We start from the raw sequence: 20,614 nt of genomic DNA on the forward strand, positions 1-20,614 counted from the left end.
TTTTTATTCAAGTCCAACACTCACACTTTGCAATTGGAAGAAAAAAAGCGTCACAGTTTTGTTATCTATTCCTTCTTAAAAGACACAATAGAAATACAGGCTATTTTTGATTATGGATATTTGAACTTAACTATAATATTCTTCCCCGCTTTTTCATTATGTTACAATACTCCTTATTACAGCAAATCTGATACTGGGAACAATATTGGTGAAGTGTACACATATTCTCCGAACAAATTGGAGTCTTAGGTAGATTTATATTTTTAAAAGAATAAGACATGCATATCTGCTTAAAATTCTATAATGTATTTGTATTTTTAAATTATATGGATTTAGGCCCAGTTTATTGCTGTATTGCACAATGTATTTGTGAGAGCAATGAAGAAGATATTTAGTGAATATATAATTGATTTTGGCAGAAAAATCACTTAAATGCACATCAAAGGTCGTAATCAAATATTATGATAAAGATATTCAACATGAACAATTTCAATCTAATAAGGTTAAACCCTGTAAGGTGTATATTTGTTGTGATAGTTCTTATCTAATAACAGCATTTTTCTAATTAAGGCTGGTTTTTGTGTGTGAAATTGTAATAATTAAAACAATACACAATTAAATATATATTTGACCTTATTAATGCAGTCTCCCTACTGTCTTTTTAACATCTACATCACAACACGCAAGTGTCTCAGTTTCCCCCAGAGAAATAAACCACGAAATGCAATGTATCTTCCAGATGGATTGCTGTTGTTGAAAGGAAAAGCAGTCATGATCATTTTTAATCTGGAAAGAGGTCCTGACTGTCTAATGAGATATAGCATTTGTAAAAGTCAAAGCTATTTTTCATTGTACAGTGGCTGCACTAGAAAATAATTTATAGTGCATTCATCTCTTTCTGCTGCAGAGGGTTATCCTCCGTGATCGCTGCTAAGGTTATCTGTTATCGTGAGTGTGTCAATGAGGCATTTTTTTTTTTTTTTACCTATATCCACTTCTGGGCGATGCTATTATAAATCTATATAAGTCTTTTGTGTCCCTGTGGGTCTTAATTACCTTCACCCCTGCCTTCAATATTTGCTGATAATTAGAGAAACAAGTGTTTCACCATTTCTGTACTGTTGGCCCCATAGGCCTAATAAATCCCCATATTCACATAACAAACTATTGGTTAAATTCAACAGAAACAGAGCTGTGGTGAAAGAAAAGATGCTGCAAGAATATTTTTTACCATCCTGCTGTGTGAGTGCCATCCACGTTAAATGCTTAAGTATTTATCTCCTTTTGTTTTCCAGTCAACAAAACATAAATAACTATTTTTTTGTAAATTTCAAATTTTTTGGGACATTTTTTTTTCCTTCATTGTCTGCCACCTTTTCATTACTTTCTTTGCATTCAGAACTTGGACGCCTTACACCCTCTAGTGGAAATCAAATGCAATTATGGATAATTTTCTTCAATTGATCTCAAATTTGTATTTGCCTCACTGACACAGAGCTTATCTATTATAATTGCAATGACTAATGGCTTATAAATTAGCTTCCAGTTCTGGCTCTAAATAAATAAAACTCAAGGGTCATCCATTTCAAGTATAGTCATTTTTAATGCATTGTTTCTAAGAACAGAAGTGTTGCATAAAGCAGTCTAATCAAGCCTCATCCATCTCTAAATATAGCAAGGCAAGCGAAGCATTTATTGTGATTAGTACGAGGGTGTCGAGCAAAATCAGAAGCAGCGGCATTTAGCTGAATCACATACATTTGACAAAGCAGTGCAATAGGTTGAAGGTTGTGCAGAATCTACAAGCAGTTTCAACTAGGGCTCATTCAAGGTCATAGGCGGCAGTCACAGGTTTTCATTATCAGCGGGTTTGTTTTTTTAGTCTGGGTAAAGCAGGAAGCCAGAGAAAGTGCTGTCATCCTCGTTGCTGGAGTAAACTCCGTTCCAGTCTCTCAGAGTCTCCAGCCACACCTGGTCGCCTTTGTTCAGCTGCATCAGAGCAAGGTTGGAAGCCTGATCGATGTCCTGGCCGTACAGAGAGTCCCGAGTCCGCAGCTTCCGTATCCCATTGACCACTAGGGCAGCACGCACAGGCCTGTTTCGCACGGTGATGTGGTAACTGAATAAGTAGACCCCTGGATAGGTGGCGTTGAACTTGTTGATATTCGGGTCCCAGTGCCCCTCCCCATTGTAAAACACCTTATCAAACTTCACAGGCAGGCCGGGCGGAGGGAAGGACCTGCTGGGGAACAAGCCCACACTGAAGGCCGAGCGGATCAGCTCTGCACTCTTACCTGGAGCACCTTTAGGGCCCCGAGGTCCACGCACACCTTTAACTCCCCTCTCCCCCCTCTGCCCTGCCATGCCCCTCCCTCCTGGAGAACCTGGGTGCCCTCTGACACCTGTATCCCCCTTCCCTCCCGGAGGCCCTGGTTCCCCTCTCTCCCCCTTTACACCATCAGTTCCATTCATTCCTGTGGGGCCCATCTCACCTCTCACTCCAGGGGGCCCAGGCTCCCCTATATCACCAGGTAAACACTCGGGTGTAACTCCTTGTTCACCTTTCTGACCCTTTGTCCCAGAGGGTCCGGGGGGACCTGCAGGCCCCTCTCGCCCGGCGCTGCCCTTGGTCCCATTCAGGCCGGTCTCTCCCCTTTCTCCAGGGTCCCCTTTCAGACCGATGAAGCCACGTTCACCTTTCTCTCCTCTGGGGCCAGGATCACCTATAGTGTGTACAGAGGTAACATGCAAATAGGAAGACATGTTTTGAACAATCTCAGAATTTAACATTTGCATACCTTTAAAGGGGGCATGTATTTAATCTAATCTGATTAATTATGGCACAAAAATATATGATTTAAAACAGCGGTTTTCAAAGTCTGATACTGTTGGCTTCCCCTCAGACGCATTTTTTCTTTTGACATTGTCTTTAAACTAAAACATTTCCATTCACTAGTCTACTGCTAATAATGATTTAGGGCCCTAAAAGCAAGTCTCCCCCCTTTGAAAATCTATCATCTATTATTTATACAAGTTTTACTAATACAGACCTCTCTCTCTTTGTTTTTCCGAGGTGCCAGGGGCACCAGGAACACCCATCGGCCCTTGATCACCTTTTTCACCTGTGGTAGGTTTGATAAATAAAGCGTAGAAAATGATATCAGAGTACTTAAACAGGCCAGGGTTTTGCAGAAAAGAAGAGACATTCAAAATCTCTCCTGCTGTTAAGCCGCGTTATACCTATGTCACCATTGAGTCCGTTGGCTCCAGGAAGACCTGCCAGTCCTGGGGGCCCTCTGGTCCCGGTTTCTCCTCTCTCTCCTGGTAACCCTGGGAGGAAAAAAAAGATAAGAGCATAAACAGGAAAACATTTGACCTCCAAAAGGTAACTTAACTAACCTGAAAATAACAATCAAACTTACCTACAGGGCCCTTCTCTCCTTGCGGTCCCGGTGGCCCTGTCTCACCTATGGGCCCTGCGGGGCCTCGCTCTGGCGGACAGCACTCACAGACGTTGAAGAAGCATTCATTGTAATCAAGGGTATAGTTTCCAAGGGCGTTCCCGGGAGGTGCTATGGCGTCGGTGTGGAACTCAGTGGAGAAAGTATCGCTGGAGAAGGTGGTGCTGTCTGTGGGGGACACGGAGTAAGAGTCCATTGTCACCTCAGTTGTCTCATCGTTGTGTGCGCTGCTGGAAGGAGAAGGGGTTGTGGTGGTGGTCCGTCTGAATCGTCCACCTCCACCACCTCCGCTCCCAGCTCGAGGGGGCTTCCTGGTGGTCTGAGGTTTAGGCCGGCGTGTGGTTCTGGTACTGAAGGTCATCCCGGCCATCAGTACCACAAGGAGAGTGGTCAGGAATACGAGGCGAACGGAAAACATACTGACGACTGTAGTAATCTGTAAGAAAATGGGTGGAGATTTGAAGAATATAGACAAAACTGAATTTATTCCTATAACACTACTGTGTTTGCGATGTATAGTAAAGCAACAAATGTATCTTACCTTCTGATGTAAATGGTGTTGACTTTTCACTCCATCCCCTCCAATTTATGATTGGTGTAGGCTGCCTCTTTTCTTATATTGCCCCAGTAGCCCAGAGAGAGAACAAGGGACAGCACATGGGGGGTTATTAGGAGGTAGGTGGGCTGGTAAGAACAGATTACATGGCTCCTGAGGGATGTGAAATAAAGCAGGTTTTATACAAGGCAAGACTTTATTCTTTGTGATATGGGATATGAATCCAGGGACCATGAGCGCACACAATGCTAAAGTTTTGTTCACACACATGCTTGCTTTGTACACAAACAGCAGGTTACACACAAAGATGCACATTTGCTGAACACGTGTACATAAGCATACAGGATAGACACACAAACTCACACATTGTTGGTAATGAATGGTAAATCATATAGTTGCCGGGTGCAACACCTTGCAGTGATCACACCATTTGGCAGCACCTCAAAGCAGAACATGGATCACCATACACCCAGAGGGAGAGGGATCAATGTCCCAAAACAGGCGGCGTGGCAACATTGATCTAACCGTTCACTTCCTTGATCAAACCAACCCAAAGAGCCCAGTAAACCTAGTAAACCTCATGGAAACCTGGCCCCACTGAACTAAGCTTTACATGTCTCCGAAAGGGTGTAGGATTTAGTTTCAAACCAGTGAAATTAACTCTGAATGATTTAGTTGCGTAGGCTCCACACAAGATGACATGATACAGAATGTGGCAAAAATAATGGATTATCAACTCAACAGAACAAAAGGGCAGAAAAGGTCACTACAGAGGAAATATATCCTAACATATTGAGTTCGTACATTGCTTTATAATGATAACTTTTAATATGTTAACTAAACTAAAACTATACATGTAGGTTTAATCATCTTAGTATCCTTCTCAAGTCTGTAATTGCTTTTGAAAAAATCACATCATTCAAATTGTTAACCTCACATTGGCTCCCATTGTTCTAACAAGAGTATGATTGTTACACCCTTATTTAAAATCGAATAGATATGATACAGGATTACAGGTACTTTTATTTTGTCAGGTTATCCTACGAAAATCTTTTCAAACACCATTTTCACAATTGACACATTTACATGAATTGTTATATTGACTGTTGCATATTTCAAAACAGAAAAAAACACGTTTTCATTTATAAGGCTTGGTTAAAATTGTTAAGTTGTGTGTGTGTGTGTGTGTGTGTGTGTGTGTGTGTGTGTGTGTGTGTGTGTCTGTGTGTGTGTGTGTGTGTGTGTGTGTGTGTGTGTGTGTGTGTGTGTGTGTGTGTGTGTGTGTGTGTGTGTGTGTGTGTGTGTGTGACTTGCTTTGTCCTGGTTGTTGATAGGACTGTCGGAGGTGTATCACTCCAAAAGGTCACTAGGGGGAGATGTTGAGTCAATGTAATGACTACTGAAACAACATCTAAACAAAGGCCGAATTTCACACACTTATTATTGCATCATGTCATTTACGTGTATTTAATTGTTGTTTTACACGTATTTTAGCTACTTTACATACAGGGCTGTCTCAGAAAATTAGAATATTGTGATAAAGTTCTTTATTTTCTGTAATGCAATTAAAAAAACAAAAATGTCATACATTCTGGATTCATTACAAATCAACTGAAATATTGCAAGCCTTTTATTATTTTAATATTGCTGATTATGGCATACAGCTTAACAAAACTCAAATATCCTATCTCTAAATATTAGAATATCATGAAAAAGTATACTAGTAGGGTGTTCAACGAATCACTTGAATCGTCTAATTAACTCGAAACACCTGCAAGGGTTTCCTGAGCCTTGAAAAACACTCAGCTTGGTTCAGTAAACTAAATCACAAGTATGGGGAAGACTGCTGATCTGACTGCTGTCCAGAGGACCGTCATTGACACCCTCCATCAGGAGGGTAAGACACAAAAAGAAATTTCTCAAAGAGCAAGCTGTTCACAGAGTGCAGTTTCAAAGCACATCCACAAAAAGTCGGTTGGAAGGGGGAAATGTGGCAGGAAACGCTGCACAACCAAGAGAGATGACCGCAGCTTTAACAGCATTGTGAAGAAGAGTCGCTTCCAGAATTTGGGGGAGCTTCAAAGACAGTGGACTGAAGCTGGAGTCCAGGTATCAAAAGTCACTGTTCACAGACGTGTCCGGGAAATGGGCTACAATAGCCGTATTCCCATGGTCAAGCCACTTCTGAACTCAAGACAACGGAAGAGGCGTCTGACTTGGGCTAAGGAAAAGAAGCACTGGACAGTTGCACAGTGGTCCAAAGTCCTCTTTTCAGACGAAAGCAAGTTTTGTATTTCATTTGGAAGTCAAGGCGCCAGAGTCTGGAGAAAGGCTGGAGAGGAGCAAAATCCAAGTTGCTTGAAATCCAGTGTGAAGTTCCCACAGTCAGCGATGGTTTGGGGAGCCATGTCAGCTGCTGGTGTTGGTCCACTGTGTTTCATCAAGCCCAGAGTAAATGCAGCTGTGTACCAAGAGATTTTAGAGCACTACATGCTTCCGTCTGCTGAAAAGCTCTATGGAGATGAGGAATTCATTTTCCAGCATGATCTGGCACCTGCCCACAGTGCCAAAACCACCAGTAACTGGTGTACTGACCATGGCATTACTGTCCTCGATTGGCCTGCAAATTCCCCTGACCTGAACCCCATAGAGAATATGTGGGGTATTGTGAAGAAGAAGCTGAAAGACACCAGACCCAACAATGCTAATGAGCTAAAGGCCGCTATTGAAGCATCCTGGGCATCCATAACACCTCAGCAATGCCACAGGCTGATTGCCTCCATGCCACGCCGCATTGATGCAGTAATCCGTGCAAAAGGATTCCCAACCAAGTACTGAGTGCATTAATGGACATTTTCAAATGTTTGATTGTGTTTTGCTGTTATAAATCTTTTTTTTTTTACTTGGTCTGAGGAACTATTCTAATTTTTTGAGATAGGATTTTTGAGTTTTCTTAAGCTGTATGCCATAATCAGCAATATTAAAATAATAAAAGGCTTGCAATATTTCAGTTGATTTGTAATGAATCCAGAATGTATGACATTTTTGTTTTTTTAAATTGCATTACAGAAAATAAAGAACTTTATCACAATATTCTAATTTTCTGAGACAGTCCTGTATGTGTATTTATATGTCTATACGTGGTTTCTATTCTATTTTAGGCCTAGTTAATATTGCATTGATTCATGTCCAGTTGCTCATAACAAATTAGCAGGGGCATTGAATGTTCCGGGGAGAATGGAAGATAATATGGAGTGTGGAAATGTATGTAGATTAATACAATATGATGTTGTACTACATGACATCATGATTTCATTCCGCAGTTTGTCCATTGTATGAGTTTGCAGCTGCGCACTCCTGTCAGCACCGACTGCACAAGAATGTGCCGTCATGTTGGTCATCGGTATCTTTACCACGGTCACCGAAATCCACTTCCGCTACATACTTTCAAAATAAAGCCCTGACTCCAAAAAAAACGCCCTTTGTCCACCCTAGTGAGCTTCTATAAATGCTTTCATTTTATTAAGACAAGCACAGTCAACTTCCGGTTTTATCTTTACTCACCCTTTGTGGTTTGACACATTGCAAGCATGGAGGTGTGTGTGTGAGAAAAATCTAATTTTGATACGGACATTGAACAGACACATATCCGAGAGGGAAAACGGGGTTTACGGTGGAAAAGAACCACGTCGACTGACTCTCGCGCCCCGGTGACTCCCATGTCTATTTTCGGGGTGAGTCTCACCCAAAATATCCGTAATCCTACAATGGGCTGTGGGGCTTTACTCGGAAAATCCACTAGCAGCTGTTTAGGTAGCCGAAGATAGGACCAAGACATCGGACCGAGACAACGGTGGCCTGTCCGCTTTTGTCCTACGCTGCTCGGCCCGGTGTCTGACAGGCCTCCGAGGAGCTGTTTAAATGTTTAAATCCAGTCTTCGTCAGATATCGTGGCAGTGAATCGATTTCTTCACAGTCCCTCTGAGCGGATGGAGTGAATTGTGCAAAAAGGGGAGAGAGACAGACCGCAGTTTGGTTGCGTGTGATGATAGGAGACACAATGACGCTCTTGTCTCTTCTGGGTCGGATCATGCGTTATTTTCTCCTCAGGCCGGAGACATTGTTCCTGTTGTGCATCAGTCTGGCGCTGTGGAGTTACTTCTTCCACACGGACGAGGTGAAAACCATCGTCAAGTCCAGCCGGGACGCCGTGAAGATGGTGAAGGGGAAAGTGGCGGAGATGATGCAGAATGACCGGCTGGGAGGCCTCAGTGTCCTGGACGCAGAGTTCTCCAAAACCTGGGAGTTCAAGAACAACAACGTCGCCGTGTACTCCATACAGGGGAGAAGAGATCACATGGAGGACCGCTTCGAGGTGCTCACCGACATCACCAACAAGAGCCACCCGTCCATATTCGGCATATTTGACGGTCACGGTGGAGAGGTAGGCTGGAGAGGGAAAGGTTACACAGGCCAATGAGGTTACACAGACCAATGAGGTTACACAGGCCAATGAGTTTACACAGGCCAATGTTATCACTATTATCCAATGTTATCACTATGCATCAGGACTCATCCAGATACACATACAATTCAATTAAATTCAAAACCTTTATTTATTCAGGTGAAAACCCATTGAGATCATTGACCTCTTTTTCAATGGTGACTTGCTGCAAGTAGGTTCCAACATGAATACAAACATGACAGAAAAACAAAGAGGACATCATATGGCATATGTACATTGACTACAGTTTGTATAGCTAGTAGCATTTACAGATACCAACAGTTTCCGATTTGGATAGCATCTATCCTTGCTTTAAAAACATGTAATGGAACCAAACCGCTCAACTTCCACTCCTTTTGCAGACTGTTCCAAATTAGCGGAGCTGCGCATCTAAAAGCTGTATTACCTAAGACAGTCCTAGCAGTTGGCACATTTAATACAACCACAGCATTCGATCTCAGGCAGTAGCCATTTACAATACGCCGTGAGATCATGGAGCAGATGCAGGATGGAAGTTTCTCTAACATTGCTTTGTAAATAAAAAGATACCAGTGATTGAGCCGCCGTACAGTTAGTGAAAGCTAACCTGCCCTTGCATACAGGGTACAATGATGGGTTAATGCTTTACAGTTTGTCACAAATCTCAGTGCACTGTAATAGGCGGCATCTAACTTGATTAGGTAATTGGCCGGTGCATTCATATAAAACAGATCACCATAGTCCAGCACAGGTAAAAAGGTCACAGTGACTAGCCTTTTCCTGGCCTCAAGTGAGAAACAGGACTTGTTTCTGTAAAAGAAACCTAGCCTAACCCTCAGTTTTTTAAGCAGGTTATTGACATGCAGTTTAAAAGAGAGACAGTCATCAAGCCAGATACCAAGGTATTTGTAACAGGTTACCACTTCAAGTTTTTTCCCTTGCGCAGTTACAATATCTAAAACAGGCTCTGGTGTCTTTTTAGCTTTTGAAAAGAGCATTATCTTGGTTTTATCCACATTTAAAAGAAGCTTTAGTTCAGAGAGCTGAGTCTGAACAGTGTTAAAAACAGCCTGTAATTTAACAACCGCCTCCTTAATGGAGGTACCTGCACAATACATCACGGTATCATCAGCATACAAATGTAAAGTAGCTTCATCCACATTATAACCTAAGCTGTTGATATATATGGAGAATAAAGTGGACCTAAAACAGAACCTTGTGGTACACCATTAGAAATGTTTAACCACTCAGAAGACAGCCCATCAAAATGAACACATTGGGACCTTTCAGAGAGGTAGTTCACAAACCACCCCAATGCATGGCTGGATATGCCAATACTGAGTAGCCTCTGCTTTAAGATGTGATGATCAACGGTATCAAACACTTTGGAAAGGTCAATAAACAGAGCTGCACAACTCTGCTTATTATCTAAAATACTAGTAATGTCATTCACCACTTTCATTGTCGCAGTGATAGTGCTATGTTTCTTTCTGAAGCCTGACTGATGTTTAGACAGGATATCATTTTTACATAAAAACTCCTTTACTTGCTCACTCACTAGTCATTCGAGCACTTTAGCCAGAACTGACAATTTAGAGATTGGCCTATAATTATTTAAAATAGTTGCCTCCCCTCCTTTGAGTAAAGGCAAGACATAAGCAGACTTCCATACTTTTGGAATTGTATTTGTGTTGAGGGAGAGGTTAAAAAGAGAAGTAAGAGATGGAGCAATAAAATCTGCAGCTATCTTTAAAAAGAAGGGTTCTACGTTGTCCGGGCCAGCCGGTTTCCTAGGATCTAACTTGGATGATGCTTCATGAACAACACCAACAGTAAAAGGAGTAAAACTGAAAGGGTTTTCCAGACCACATTGTTCAGAGTCAGGGATTGGAGTGTTCACAGAAGCAGAAGCACAGTCAGTGACAGAATCAAACAGAGAGCCACAAGACACAAAATGCTTATTAAAGCAATTTAGCATAGTAGCCCTGTCTGATATAATGTCAGATACTGTGGTGAGGCACGGAGGTAGCTCATTTGGGATATCACCAGTGGAAATCGATTTTATGGCTTTCCAAAATTTCCTAGGATTTTTTAGGTTTTCTGTGGCAACTGACAAATAGTACTTTGACTTAGTACTTTTTATTTGCGATGTGAAGCTATTTCTTAGCTGCCTAAAGTGTAGCCATTCTACCTCTGAGCCTGATTTCCTAGCCTTTGCCCAGGCATTGTTTCTCTCATGAAGGAGACTGGACAGTTCAGCAGAAAACCAAGGATTGTCTCGTCCCTTCACATTTGTTAAAATTAGATCAATTAAGGAGGATTTATTTGGGGACTTAATATTTGGGCGAGTAGGACTATCTATAATCTGAGTAATGTTCAAAGAGTTACACAGGCTTTTAAAGTCCTCTGACACAGAAGTTAACCAGTCCTAATTAAAATCACCAAGCAGCACTATTTCCTTGTAGGCAAGTTGAGATAAAAGTTTTGCCAATGAAGATAAAGAGTCCTTGACAGCTGAGGGGGGTCTGTAGCAGTCCACCACCATGACCTGTTGACCCTTTGTTACTTCGATATTCACGGCTAAAAATTCTAGTTGTTTACTAATAGATTTGGAAACCATCTTGGTTACACAAAACTTATTTTTCACATAAATGGCAACGCCACCACCTTTTTTAGGACGGTCGGTGCGATATACACTAACCATTTGTGTAAATGTCAGAGGCCAAAATGGATTTATCTAGCCATGTTTCTGATAAGACAATGACATCAGCATCAGTCGAGCTCGCCCAAATACGGACAAAATCTAATTTAGGTAACAGACTGCGCACATTTAAGTGAATTAATCCCAACCCAGACCTAGAAATAAAATCAGCAGGAGTAGCTATCTGACTACTGCTACTACTTGGTGGACCAGGGTTTGGTTGCACATTCCCTGATAGTAACAATAATAAAAATACCAAGCACCTTTTTCTCTTAACCAACACACATACATTGTCAACTGTTTTAGAGTCACCAGCAAACTCCGTGAAAGTGAGATTAAAGTTCAAAAATCAGTTCTGAAGAACCATCATAGCAGGCAAGTGAGAAAGGCAAACATTTGTCGAAATGAATGTCCGCGACAAGGCAACCAGTAATTGTTTGTGTAACACATCCGAAACCGTACAGGGGATGTCCACTGCGGGCGGTAGAACAGACCTGAATCCACTTCTCAGGATGACTAGCGATCTTCTCATTGTCCAACACAGTCAATAGGTACAGCAGAATCACGATATGGGCCATTTTCCCAGTCCAGCACACAGTATCCGCGATGTTCCTGGGGCAAAATCCACGTTGGACAGCAGCAAGGAACAGGCGAAGCAGCAGTGTGGCAGGGCTCCGGTTTCTCCGCGGTATCCCCAGATCAGGCCTCCGCACCAGCAGAAGCAGAAACAGCCGTGGCAGATCCTCCTCCGTACAGCAGCGACAGGTGGGAGCAGGCCTCCAACAGCGGAACCAAGACAGGTGGATGGCGGGCCTTCAGCCGTGGGAGCTCCTCCGCGGCGAATCCTCCTCCGCACCTCAGCACACGATAGGTGAAAGCAGGCCTCCACAGCAGCAGGATACCTGCTTCTTCACAAGAGTTGGCATCATTTGGACGCAGAGCAGGTATAGAGACAGGAAGTAATTCAAGTATTAATCTGTGCTTTTCAATAAAACCTATAGTTATCATTGAATTGAAGTAGATTTAATAGCACAGCATTATATATGCAAACATATTCTAGTGTGGGAGATTCAAATCATGATATAAGAGTTAGAAATCAACAATACTGTAGGTAAGACAAGGCCATATCTCTGTTCAGTAACATGCCAGGTTTCTGTAGAAACTGTTATTAAATGGTACACAGACATACTCCACTTGAATCCCTCACTTTATACTCCCCCCTATTCTCAAACAGAACAATTCCCCTCCGCTCTCCATCATTGTGTTCTTTTGTGTGAACGATTCTATCCCACTGCCAATCAGGGAGGGAGGGAGGGGTGTGTGTGTGTGTGTGTGTGTGTGTGTGTGTGTGTGTGTGTGTGTGTGTGTGTGTGTGTGTGTGTGTGTGTGTGTGTGTGTGTGTGTGTGTGTGTGTGTGTGTGTGTGTGTGTGTGTGTGTGTGTGTGTGTGTGTGTGTGTGTGTGTGTGTGTGTGTGTGTGTGTGTGTGTGTGTGTGTGTGTGTGTGTGTGTGTGTGTGTGTGTGTGTGTGTGTGTGTGTGTGTGTGTGTGTGTGTGTGTGTGTGTGTGTGTGTGTGTGTGTGTGTGTGTTCCATATGTTGTCCCATATGTTGTCCAGGGTCACTGGTTTCTCAGGGCTGCCTTCAAAACACATGTCCTGGACGCCATCTGTCACACCACCGCCCCTGCTGTTCCCCAGAGGTTCCAGTTAATTACATATTTCATTAAATTATACTGGTTTACAATTCTGATTAAGAGCACAGACTTCCCACATCGGTTATATTTACTTTTTTTTTTAAAGAATACCACACAATAACAGGACTTTAAATTGAAGCAAATCTTTGGTAACTCAAACCAAAGCGGGAGATACATAAAGAAGTGCTCTTCACAGTTTCCCAGCGGCCTCTTTTTCTGAGCAATCCAAAGACCAAATATCCTCAGTTTTACATAATTGATGGCAAAAACAAGTAAATATAGAGGCTGTAAGATATTCAAACTCCAGAGAAGCAGGGAGTTTTGAGCCAAATATATTTTTTCCCACGCTATAGGGCCATCATATTATCCTTTTTTAAATAGGACATGTGAAGCTCTTTGGATAGAGTGTTATATATGAGCGGTTCATGACATACAGTAGTTAATTAGACAAGCAGTAAACCATTTCGATAGAAGTACTTATGTACTATCTTGGCAATTGTTGTTAGCCAAAACACTAATCAATTAAAATGAAAGCTCTGTCCCTCAAACCACCTCGTCTTCTTCTGGTTTAAACACCCAAACATTCCTCCCTGTCTCTAAGATGCTGTACATATATTTTGCTGTCATTTGATTAAAGAATGCATGGGAATTTCACCTTTTTAAAAAAAAGAGTTGCAGTCGGTTTGTGTTCAGAGAGAGGGTCAACAAGCTGAGAGCAGGGGCTGTTTAACCATCAGAATCCCTCGATTCTATTCCTGTCCCCAAAACAAATATTTATCTTTCTTGTCTGTCCTCACATCTCTCTTTTTTCCCTCATTTTCACTGCCTTCTGCAATTTCCCCTCCCATTCTTTAGTCACAATTGTATCTGTATTTGTGTATACCGTATGTGTTTTCTTTTCTGTCCCCCGCCTTTTAAAGCTATACTTGATCTCTCGGTTGTTTCGTTTTTAAAAAGGGTTTATACTGCAAAAACAATTGGGTTACTCTTACATTGACCGTGGCTATTATAGGGTCATAAACGTCAAAACACAGACGGCCTGAGAAACACAAACAGTTAAAAACGAAGCACTTACAGTAAATCAATGGGAGGTGGAAAGTTAAGGGTCTTTTGGGAAAGCTGTTTATCTTCTGACTAACGATGTTGTCGGGAAATGTTACATAATGTTTGGATGTCCTAGGACATTTCTATACTGTATGCAGTCTGGCCCAAATGCATAAACACATACCCACACCAATATTACCCATATTAGATGAAGCGAATTATTGGCCGTCTCTGTGAGTGCAGCGTGTTCTCGCTCTGAAAATATTCAGGACCTTTCTCAAACGATTCTTTGTTTGCCCCCCTGTATTTTTACCGTTGCAGTGAGTTATAGCCCAGAATTATAAACGTGTACACAAGCCGCTGCTCCCCTTTTTAACATGATTTACTCAGACTATTCCCTGTTGAAGAATACATTGAAATATTTTAACTTCTTCACTGCATAACATTTATATTTAAACCTCTAAAGATCTCAATAAGTGATATGATTCAGATGAATCAACTTTTAATTAAGCTGGTCCAATAGGTTATGTTCTCTCATTAAATCCATAGAGAGTGAAATATTTGGGTCATTTATGGAGTCTGTTACTGCTGGCATTTCCTGCTGTTTACGACCAATTTACACTTTATGCTCTTTCCCTGATCGAGTGCTTCTCTCTCCAATTTACTAAATGAATGCGTACCCTTGTCCAGAAAAAGGAAAGGGGGGGAATAGGGACATCACAAATATGGCTACACTGTAGTGATCATAAGTATTCTGTCTCATTTGAATACCAATTACAACAGTGACAAATATGTTCAGTGTTATGTGCGTACAAATAAAATGTAGCAAAGTTTCAGCCGTTTTTGTTTGTACAGATTTTGGTAGGTATTTTACCAAAACTAAAATGCATGATCACATTTATTAAACAGGGCTAGTAATGAAGGTTATAAAATTCAAATAAAACTCAACCTGAATGAAGGTATCATACTGTTAAACTGTTATACGGCGTAACAGTGAAGCATGAAGTGCATGAAGCATCTGAAGTGCCCTAATATCCACAGGAACAGCAGCCATGAAATACTGTATGTCATGTGTTAACCAGGATATTTGATGGTATAGCATTTTCCATTTTTAGATTTGATTCCACCGCATTAGCATAATGGGAATCTTGGCAGAGAAAATGAGGGAAAAGCAGTGAGGGCAGGAGGAGCAGGGCAAGTGTGCTGGAAGATGAGGACAGTGTTCAATAATTCGGAATATAGCACCTGCTGTAGGAAATGGAAAAAACCCTCTGACCGTATTACCTGACAACAACAGGGGCACAAATCTAAATAGTAACAACTTTAAAACCATATTTATTCTATCTGGCATACCAAACTAAGAACAATCCGAACATGTTTATGAACAGGTCATTCTTGGCTTCTTTATTAAAAAAAGAAGAAGAAAAAATAGCTGTTTTTTAAAGCCTTGTTTTTGGGGCAGCAAAACAAGCTTTAAATACAGCATTTTTATCCATGCCTACAAATATAGATAGGGTCTTTACAAACCTAATATAGTTGAAATGTCCTAATGAAGAGTTGCCGCTGTACACATCCAGAATGACTGCAGTAGTGGTGTTTTTGTCATTTCAAATGAGTCAGTAACTCTCCTTTAGGCTCAGTTTTAGTCTCCTCCCGCCTCTGAAATATTTGCCCCTAAAGGCTCCCTGTTTGGAGCTGGGCAGGTAGAGTACAGAGCTTTTCAGTTTTGTATGCCGAAAACAACTGTCTGCTGCGGCTGTAAACACTGCAGACGAGAGTGAACAGTAAAGTCATGGACTGAAAAGTCAGATCAATGAGCTTAAAGGCTTTTAACCTTTTGTAAGGCTTGGTAACTGCAGAGTCCGGAGAGCTTTTCTGAACTTCTAAACTCTGAACTTCTAAACTCATTCGTAATCCTCAACCCCACTTTTACTTATCCACTTGCCGCTCACTAACCCTCCCTGTGTCTTCCCTTTTCCCGCCTCCTCTCCCAGGCGGCAGCTGACTACGTGAAGGCCCACCTGCCAGACTCCCTGAAGCAGCAGCTGCAGGCCTTTGAGAGAGAGAAGAGAGAGAGCACTCTCTCTCACAGCAGCATCCTCGAGCAGCGCATCCTGAGTGTGGATCGAGAGATGCTGGACAAGCTCTCTGCCAACCACGATGAAGCAGGTCAGGGGGGGGGGGGGGGAGAGAGTGGTGGGGAGTGGCGGGGAGTTATACTATACAGTAGACCTGTGTGTGTGAGAGAAGATGGGAAGAGTTGGAAAAACTGACTTGAAATGTATTTATATTTGTGGGAAAGCTGGTGATGACCTTTTTGGAAATTAAAATAAGCAGATCAAAACATTCGAGAAACTACACCCTAAAAGCGCACTCAAGTTTTTGTGCCTTAATATGTAGAGTGATTTAATTTAATCTCAAACAGTTGCAGTAAATATTGTACACCACGGCTTATATGAAAGCAGTACAAATGTACTTCTCAAAAACCCTCAGCATTCACCCTCTCGGCCTCTCACAGGACGAAATGTGTCACGGCATATCGTCTATTTGACAAAATCTCACAATTTCCTGTTCAATATCCTGTCAGCTCAATGCATCTCAAGTGACATTTACCTTTTCGGCAAGTTTCCTATTTACAATCCACTTGTAATACTGAGAACAGTGAGACTGCGGTGTTTTAACATTATGCTGTAGATGATAGCCATGCTCTGATATAAAAATCAGAGCTACAGTCCAGATTAATTAGTGGCTTTTGTTGGATACTTCTACTCAAGGAAACGGCTGTTTTTGGCCCATTGTTTTTCATTTGTTTGATGACAGTTTGGCAATCTGTCAATTCAGCATATTAAAGCCACAATTGATTTCTCTTATATTTCTCTGTTTCTATTCATTATGCTTGTTTGTATGCAAATGAGTCAGTCCTGGTTCACAATACTTTGACCATGCTGTCAAACTAGCAGTGTTATTCTTAAAAGCAACACGATTCAGTGTGGCATAGCTTATTTCTCCTCCCAAATGTTTTCAGAATATAAATGTGGTCTACCCTCATACTCCCGCTGTTCGACATTCACATGTCACCAGATTTGATTCATAGTTATTGCAGAATGTTTTTAAAACAGTTTTTTGGACTGTCTTCTCAATTTGATCTCATCCTATCTGCCATGCAGGAACAACTTGTCTCGTAGCGCTGCTGTCAGACAGAGAACTCATCGTGGCAAACGTTGGAGACTCTCGTGGTGTGTTGTGTGACAAAGATGGGAACGCTGTTGCACTTTCACATGACCACAAGCCGTACCAGCTTAAAGAGCGCAAGAGGATCAAGAGAGCAGGTACATTAAACAAATAAAAACCCTGCTTGAACTGGCACATAGTGAATTAACCTGCACTGCACCCTCATGTTTAGGGCCTTTGGTTGCCATCTGTTGGTGTATTTAGGAAAAGCATTGTGGTAAACAAAGATCAAGGTAAGATTTAGATTAATTAGATGCCTAAGCTTTGTGATTATGGATTTAAAAGTCAGCTTCGATTTAGTATTTATAAACCTAAACCTCCTGCCACACTTATTCTTTATTTGGTACATCATCATTAACATGTTAATAAATATTGTATTTCGTTACCTCCAGGTGGTTTTATCAGTTTTAATGGATCGTGGAGAGTCCAGGGAATCCTGGCAATGTCCCGCTCTCTGGGGGACTACCCACTGAAGAACCTGAACGTAATCATCCCCGACCCAGACATCATGACCTTTGACATGGACAAGCTGCAGCCAGAGTTCATGATCCTGGCATCAGACGGCCTGTGGGACGCTTTCAGCAACGAGGAGGCCGTCCGGTTCGTCCGCGAGCGTCTGGACGAGCCTCACTTCGGCGCCAAGAGCATCGTCCTCCAGTCTTTCTACCGTGGCTGCCCTGACAACATCACCGTCATGGTGGTGAAGTTCAAAAGTAGAGCTGGGGGGAATAATAGTAAGGCAGGGGAGTAGGTATGAGTCAAGTTGAGAGCTTAGAGATCAATGTTTTTCAAATTCGGTTGGATGGAGAAACGAGTTTAATGTCACAGGAGGACTGGAGAAATATTGATACAGAGAACAGAACAGTTCACACACATGCAAAAACACACACAAAAATAATGTTTTTTTTTGTAGGTTAAAGGGCGTTTAAACGCAAGACATATCTGCTGACCTAATGGGGAATACATAAGAAATATGTAATTCAACAGTTGAGAAGCATTTACCCAGGCATTTTTCTCTTTACCAGCACCCATTAGACTGTGATTGATTTACTACTGTTTACTGTACATGAATGGTACCGCTTCACTGGAGGCTTATAAGTGGAGGCTACAATAGTGCCTATTCAAGAGTTACTGTGCAAACACAGGAAGCTACTAAAAAGGTAACTAGTACTGCATTTTGATGTTGCTCCCAAGTAATGTACGCGTCTGTTACACTTCTGAGATTGGAAAATGTTGTCAAATATAAAAAGACTCCAGTGGAGCCATACCTTTATTTAACTTGATGTGATGCTGCTCCTTATATCTAACTTTTGAGTATCAAGAACTCAATGTAGAACTTAGAGGAAGATGTTAAACATTTACAGTTTCACCATCTGGCTGAGGTGAGCCTGGAGCAGAGCGGTAGTGGGAAAACAAATAGCCTAATATGGATTTAAAAAGCAACAGCCCGGATAGTGTGTGAACAACTCTGACCAATCACAATACTAGTACTGTTCGGTGGGTTGAATTTCTTTAAACCCTCAGGTGCTAACACATCTGTAAGAAGAAAAAGCAGACATTAAAAGCTGTAAATGTTGAAGCAGAAAACTACTGAATGGTGAGATTGAATATGAATGGCAGACACAAGCTCATTGTAAAAACAAAAATGTGATATCCAAAAGTTTCTTTTTTAAGTTATTGGATTACTTTTTTAAATGCAATTACTAATTCATCAATTATAGATGGAATACGTTAACAGAACCAGTAATTGGCTTGGAGCTGGAGTTGGCTTCTATATGCCACTTTTTCGTTGAAGGCTGAAAACTCCAATACTGTAACTCTACTTTTCAATAGAGCAGAAGGTTAGTGATACTCAGAAGATAGATTTTGGATAGAGTATTACTTTAACATACAACACATGCACACAGACACACAAACAGTTATGTTAATAAAAAGCACCTTCAGATGTTTATTTTTGGAATGGTAAATGATTGCATATCAGCCAATGTAAACACTGTCTATCCTCAATAATACAAGAGGGTTATAATGTATGTAGAACCTGATGTAGTTACTGAACTTCACCTCTTGATACGGCAATGTTATGGAGTTCATGTAAACTGTTCCGTTAAAGTTGTTTTACACCGTCTGTATCGGGGCATGTGCTATGGCTTGTTCATGAACAAAGTACATAGTTTGTATCCATGAACACTGGTGGCTGCCTTTGACCTGGGAAATGCACGGAACAGGTGGTGCAACAAACTTCCACATCTCTGCTGCCATCAGAAAAGGACTAAAGTTTGACACATCATGAACTGTACAGCCAGAATGCTAGTAGCTAGAAATATGATATGCTCCTGAAGCAATACAACACCCTGTTAAGGGAGAATACAGCAAACCATACTTCATTTGCTACCGTTTTATGTTCAACTATGCTATACTACTGTGTTTATTGACATTTGCATCCATTGAAAAAAAACGTTTTAAGTTTACCTAATGCCTTATTTATTGTTGAGTTTTGTTGGTTGTCTTGCTGATCACCAAACGTATATTCGTTTTGTTGTCCTTCTGTACATGAGCAGAAGTTTACAATAAATAGCTAATCACTTTAATTGATAAGCAGTCAATTAATCAAACATGTTGAGCTGATGCTCAGTGTAAAAAGAGAAGTGTAAATACATCCTGTATGTAAACTCTGTATTAAACAAACTCTTTCATCTTCAATGCAATTCCCTTCTCAGTCTTTATTATCTGATTAAATATGCAGCATGCTATACCAACTCCTTATTTTCAAGGGTCCATTTAAAATTAGGTTCTTAACATTACTACAAAGGTTGATTTCAATTATTTTCCACAACCTGACATTTGTGTTGTAATGTACTCGTAATGTATATATTTGTACATTCAGTGTTAGAGTTGTACCTTGGTCGATCCACCTTTTTTTTGTGTATAAAAGTTCAGCCATTTTCTATTTGAGAGTATTATTTCATAAACATTTTCATAAAACAAAATTATGTGGGGTGAAATCTAATAAAAATAAATAGGCGTAATACTTATCCAGTGTGGTTAATAAATCCTGAATCAATTTGAATTCCTTATGTCAAATGATATTATGGTTATTAAAAAATAGAAGAAGCAGTGAAATAAAAAAAAGGTGTGTCCTACTTGTCCAGTGTAGTAATACAATTCGGCATTGATTTTGAGTCATGGGGTCATGCAATGGGAGCTGATAAGAAATCAAGCATATCCATGTCAAAAGTCTGAAACTAAGAAAACCAGATTAAGGCCCAATCCCAAACCACGCCCCATGCCCTACACCCTACCCCTACACACTACCCCTCCGTTTGCGCGTTCGCGCGGAGGGTCCGCCACATTAAGTGCTGTTCCAAACCAACGAATGTGGAGGGGGAGTGGGTTATCAAGCCCTCAAACAGCGAGTCTTCATTGGTGCTGACTGGAGACCGGTCTC

The 20,614-nt window shown here is 41.3% G+C and overlaps 2 protein-coding genes across 4 annotated transcripts; one reads left to right on the forward strand and one right to left on the reverse strand.

Annotated features, from left to right (window-relative positions):
* Window positions 1–1,650: 1,650 nt before the first annotated feature.
* Window positions 1,651–7,720, reverse strand: otol1a (otolin 1a). The gene is made up of 6 exons (XM_079649512.1): window positions 7,582–7,720; window positions 4,003–4,074; window positions 3,423–3,897; window positions 3,241–3,330; window positions 3,051–3,122; window positions 1,651–2,723 (listed from the first exon to the last, which is right to left on the reverse strand). The coding sequence occupies exons 3-6, from the start codon at window positions 3,877–3,879 to the stop codon at window positions 1,879–1,881; spliced, it is 1,464 nt and encodes a 487-aa protein (XP_079505638.1). The 5' UTR covers window positions 3,880–3,897; window positions 4,003–4,074; window positions 7,582–7,720; the 3' UTR covers window positions 1,651–1,878.
* Window positions 7,591–19,869, forward strand: ppm1la (protein phosphatase, Mg2+/Mn2+ dependent, 1La). Of its 3 annotated transcripts, none has more exons than XM_079649515.1 (4): window positions 7,591–7,751; window positions 15,933–16,107; window positions 17,106–17,267; window positions 17,562–19,869. In XM_079649515.1, exons 1-4 carry the CDS (start codon window positions 7,737–7,739, stop codon window positions 17,918–17,920), a joined length of 711 nt encoding a protein of 236 aa, XP_079505641.1. In that variant the 5' UTR covers window positions 7,591–7,736; the 3' UTR covers window positions 17,921–19,869. The 3 variants fall into 3 exon arrangements, with proteins under 3 accessions (XP_079505641.1, XP_079505640.1, XP_079505642.1); XM_079649514.1 differs by having other exon boundaries at window positions 7,603–8,461; XM_079649516.1 differs by lacking the exon at window positions 7,591–7,751 and adding an exon at window positions 8,498–12,145.
* The last annotated feature ends 745 nt before the right edge of the window (window positions 19,870–20,614 follow it).

Source organism: Notothenia rossii (assembly GCF_949606895.1).
Source record: "Notothenia rossii genome assembly, chromosome: 9".
Lineage (NCBI taxonomy): Eukaryota > Metazoa > Chordata > Actinopteri > Perciformes > Nototheniidae > Notothenia > Notothenia rossii.

Excerpts from the sequence above, each read along its gene's own strand:
- ppm1la (XM_079649514.1), top strand. The coding sequence starts at position 8,063 with ATGATAGGAGACACAATGACGCTCTTGTCTCTTCTGGGTCGGATCATG. Across the intron at positions 8,462-15,932 it reads TTGACGGTCACGGTGGAGAG|GCGGCAGCTGACTACGTGAA; the intron begins GTAGGCTGGAGA and ends CTCCTCTCCCAG. Across the intron at positions 17,268-17,561 it reads CAAGAGGATCAAGAGAGCAG|GTGGTTTTATCAGTTTTAAT; the intron begins GTACATTAAACA and ends CGTTACCTCCAG.
- otol1a (XM_079649512.1), bottom strand. The coding sequence starts at position 3,879 with ATGTTTTCCGTTCGCCTCGTATTCCTGACCACTCTCCTTGTGGTACTG. Across the intron at positions 3,331-3,422 it reads AGGAGAGAAGGGCCCTGTAG|GGTTACCAGGAGAGAGAGGA; the intron begins GTAAGTTTGATT and ends TTTTCCTCCCAG. Across the intron at positions 2,724-3,050 it reads GGAAAAACAAAGAGAGAGAG|GTGATCCTGGCCCCAGAGGA; the intron begins GTCTGTATTAGT and ends TACACACTATAG.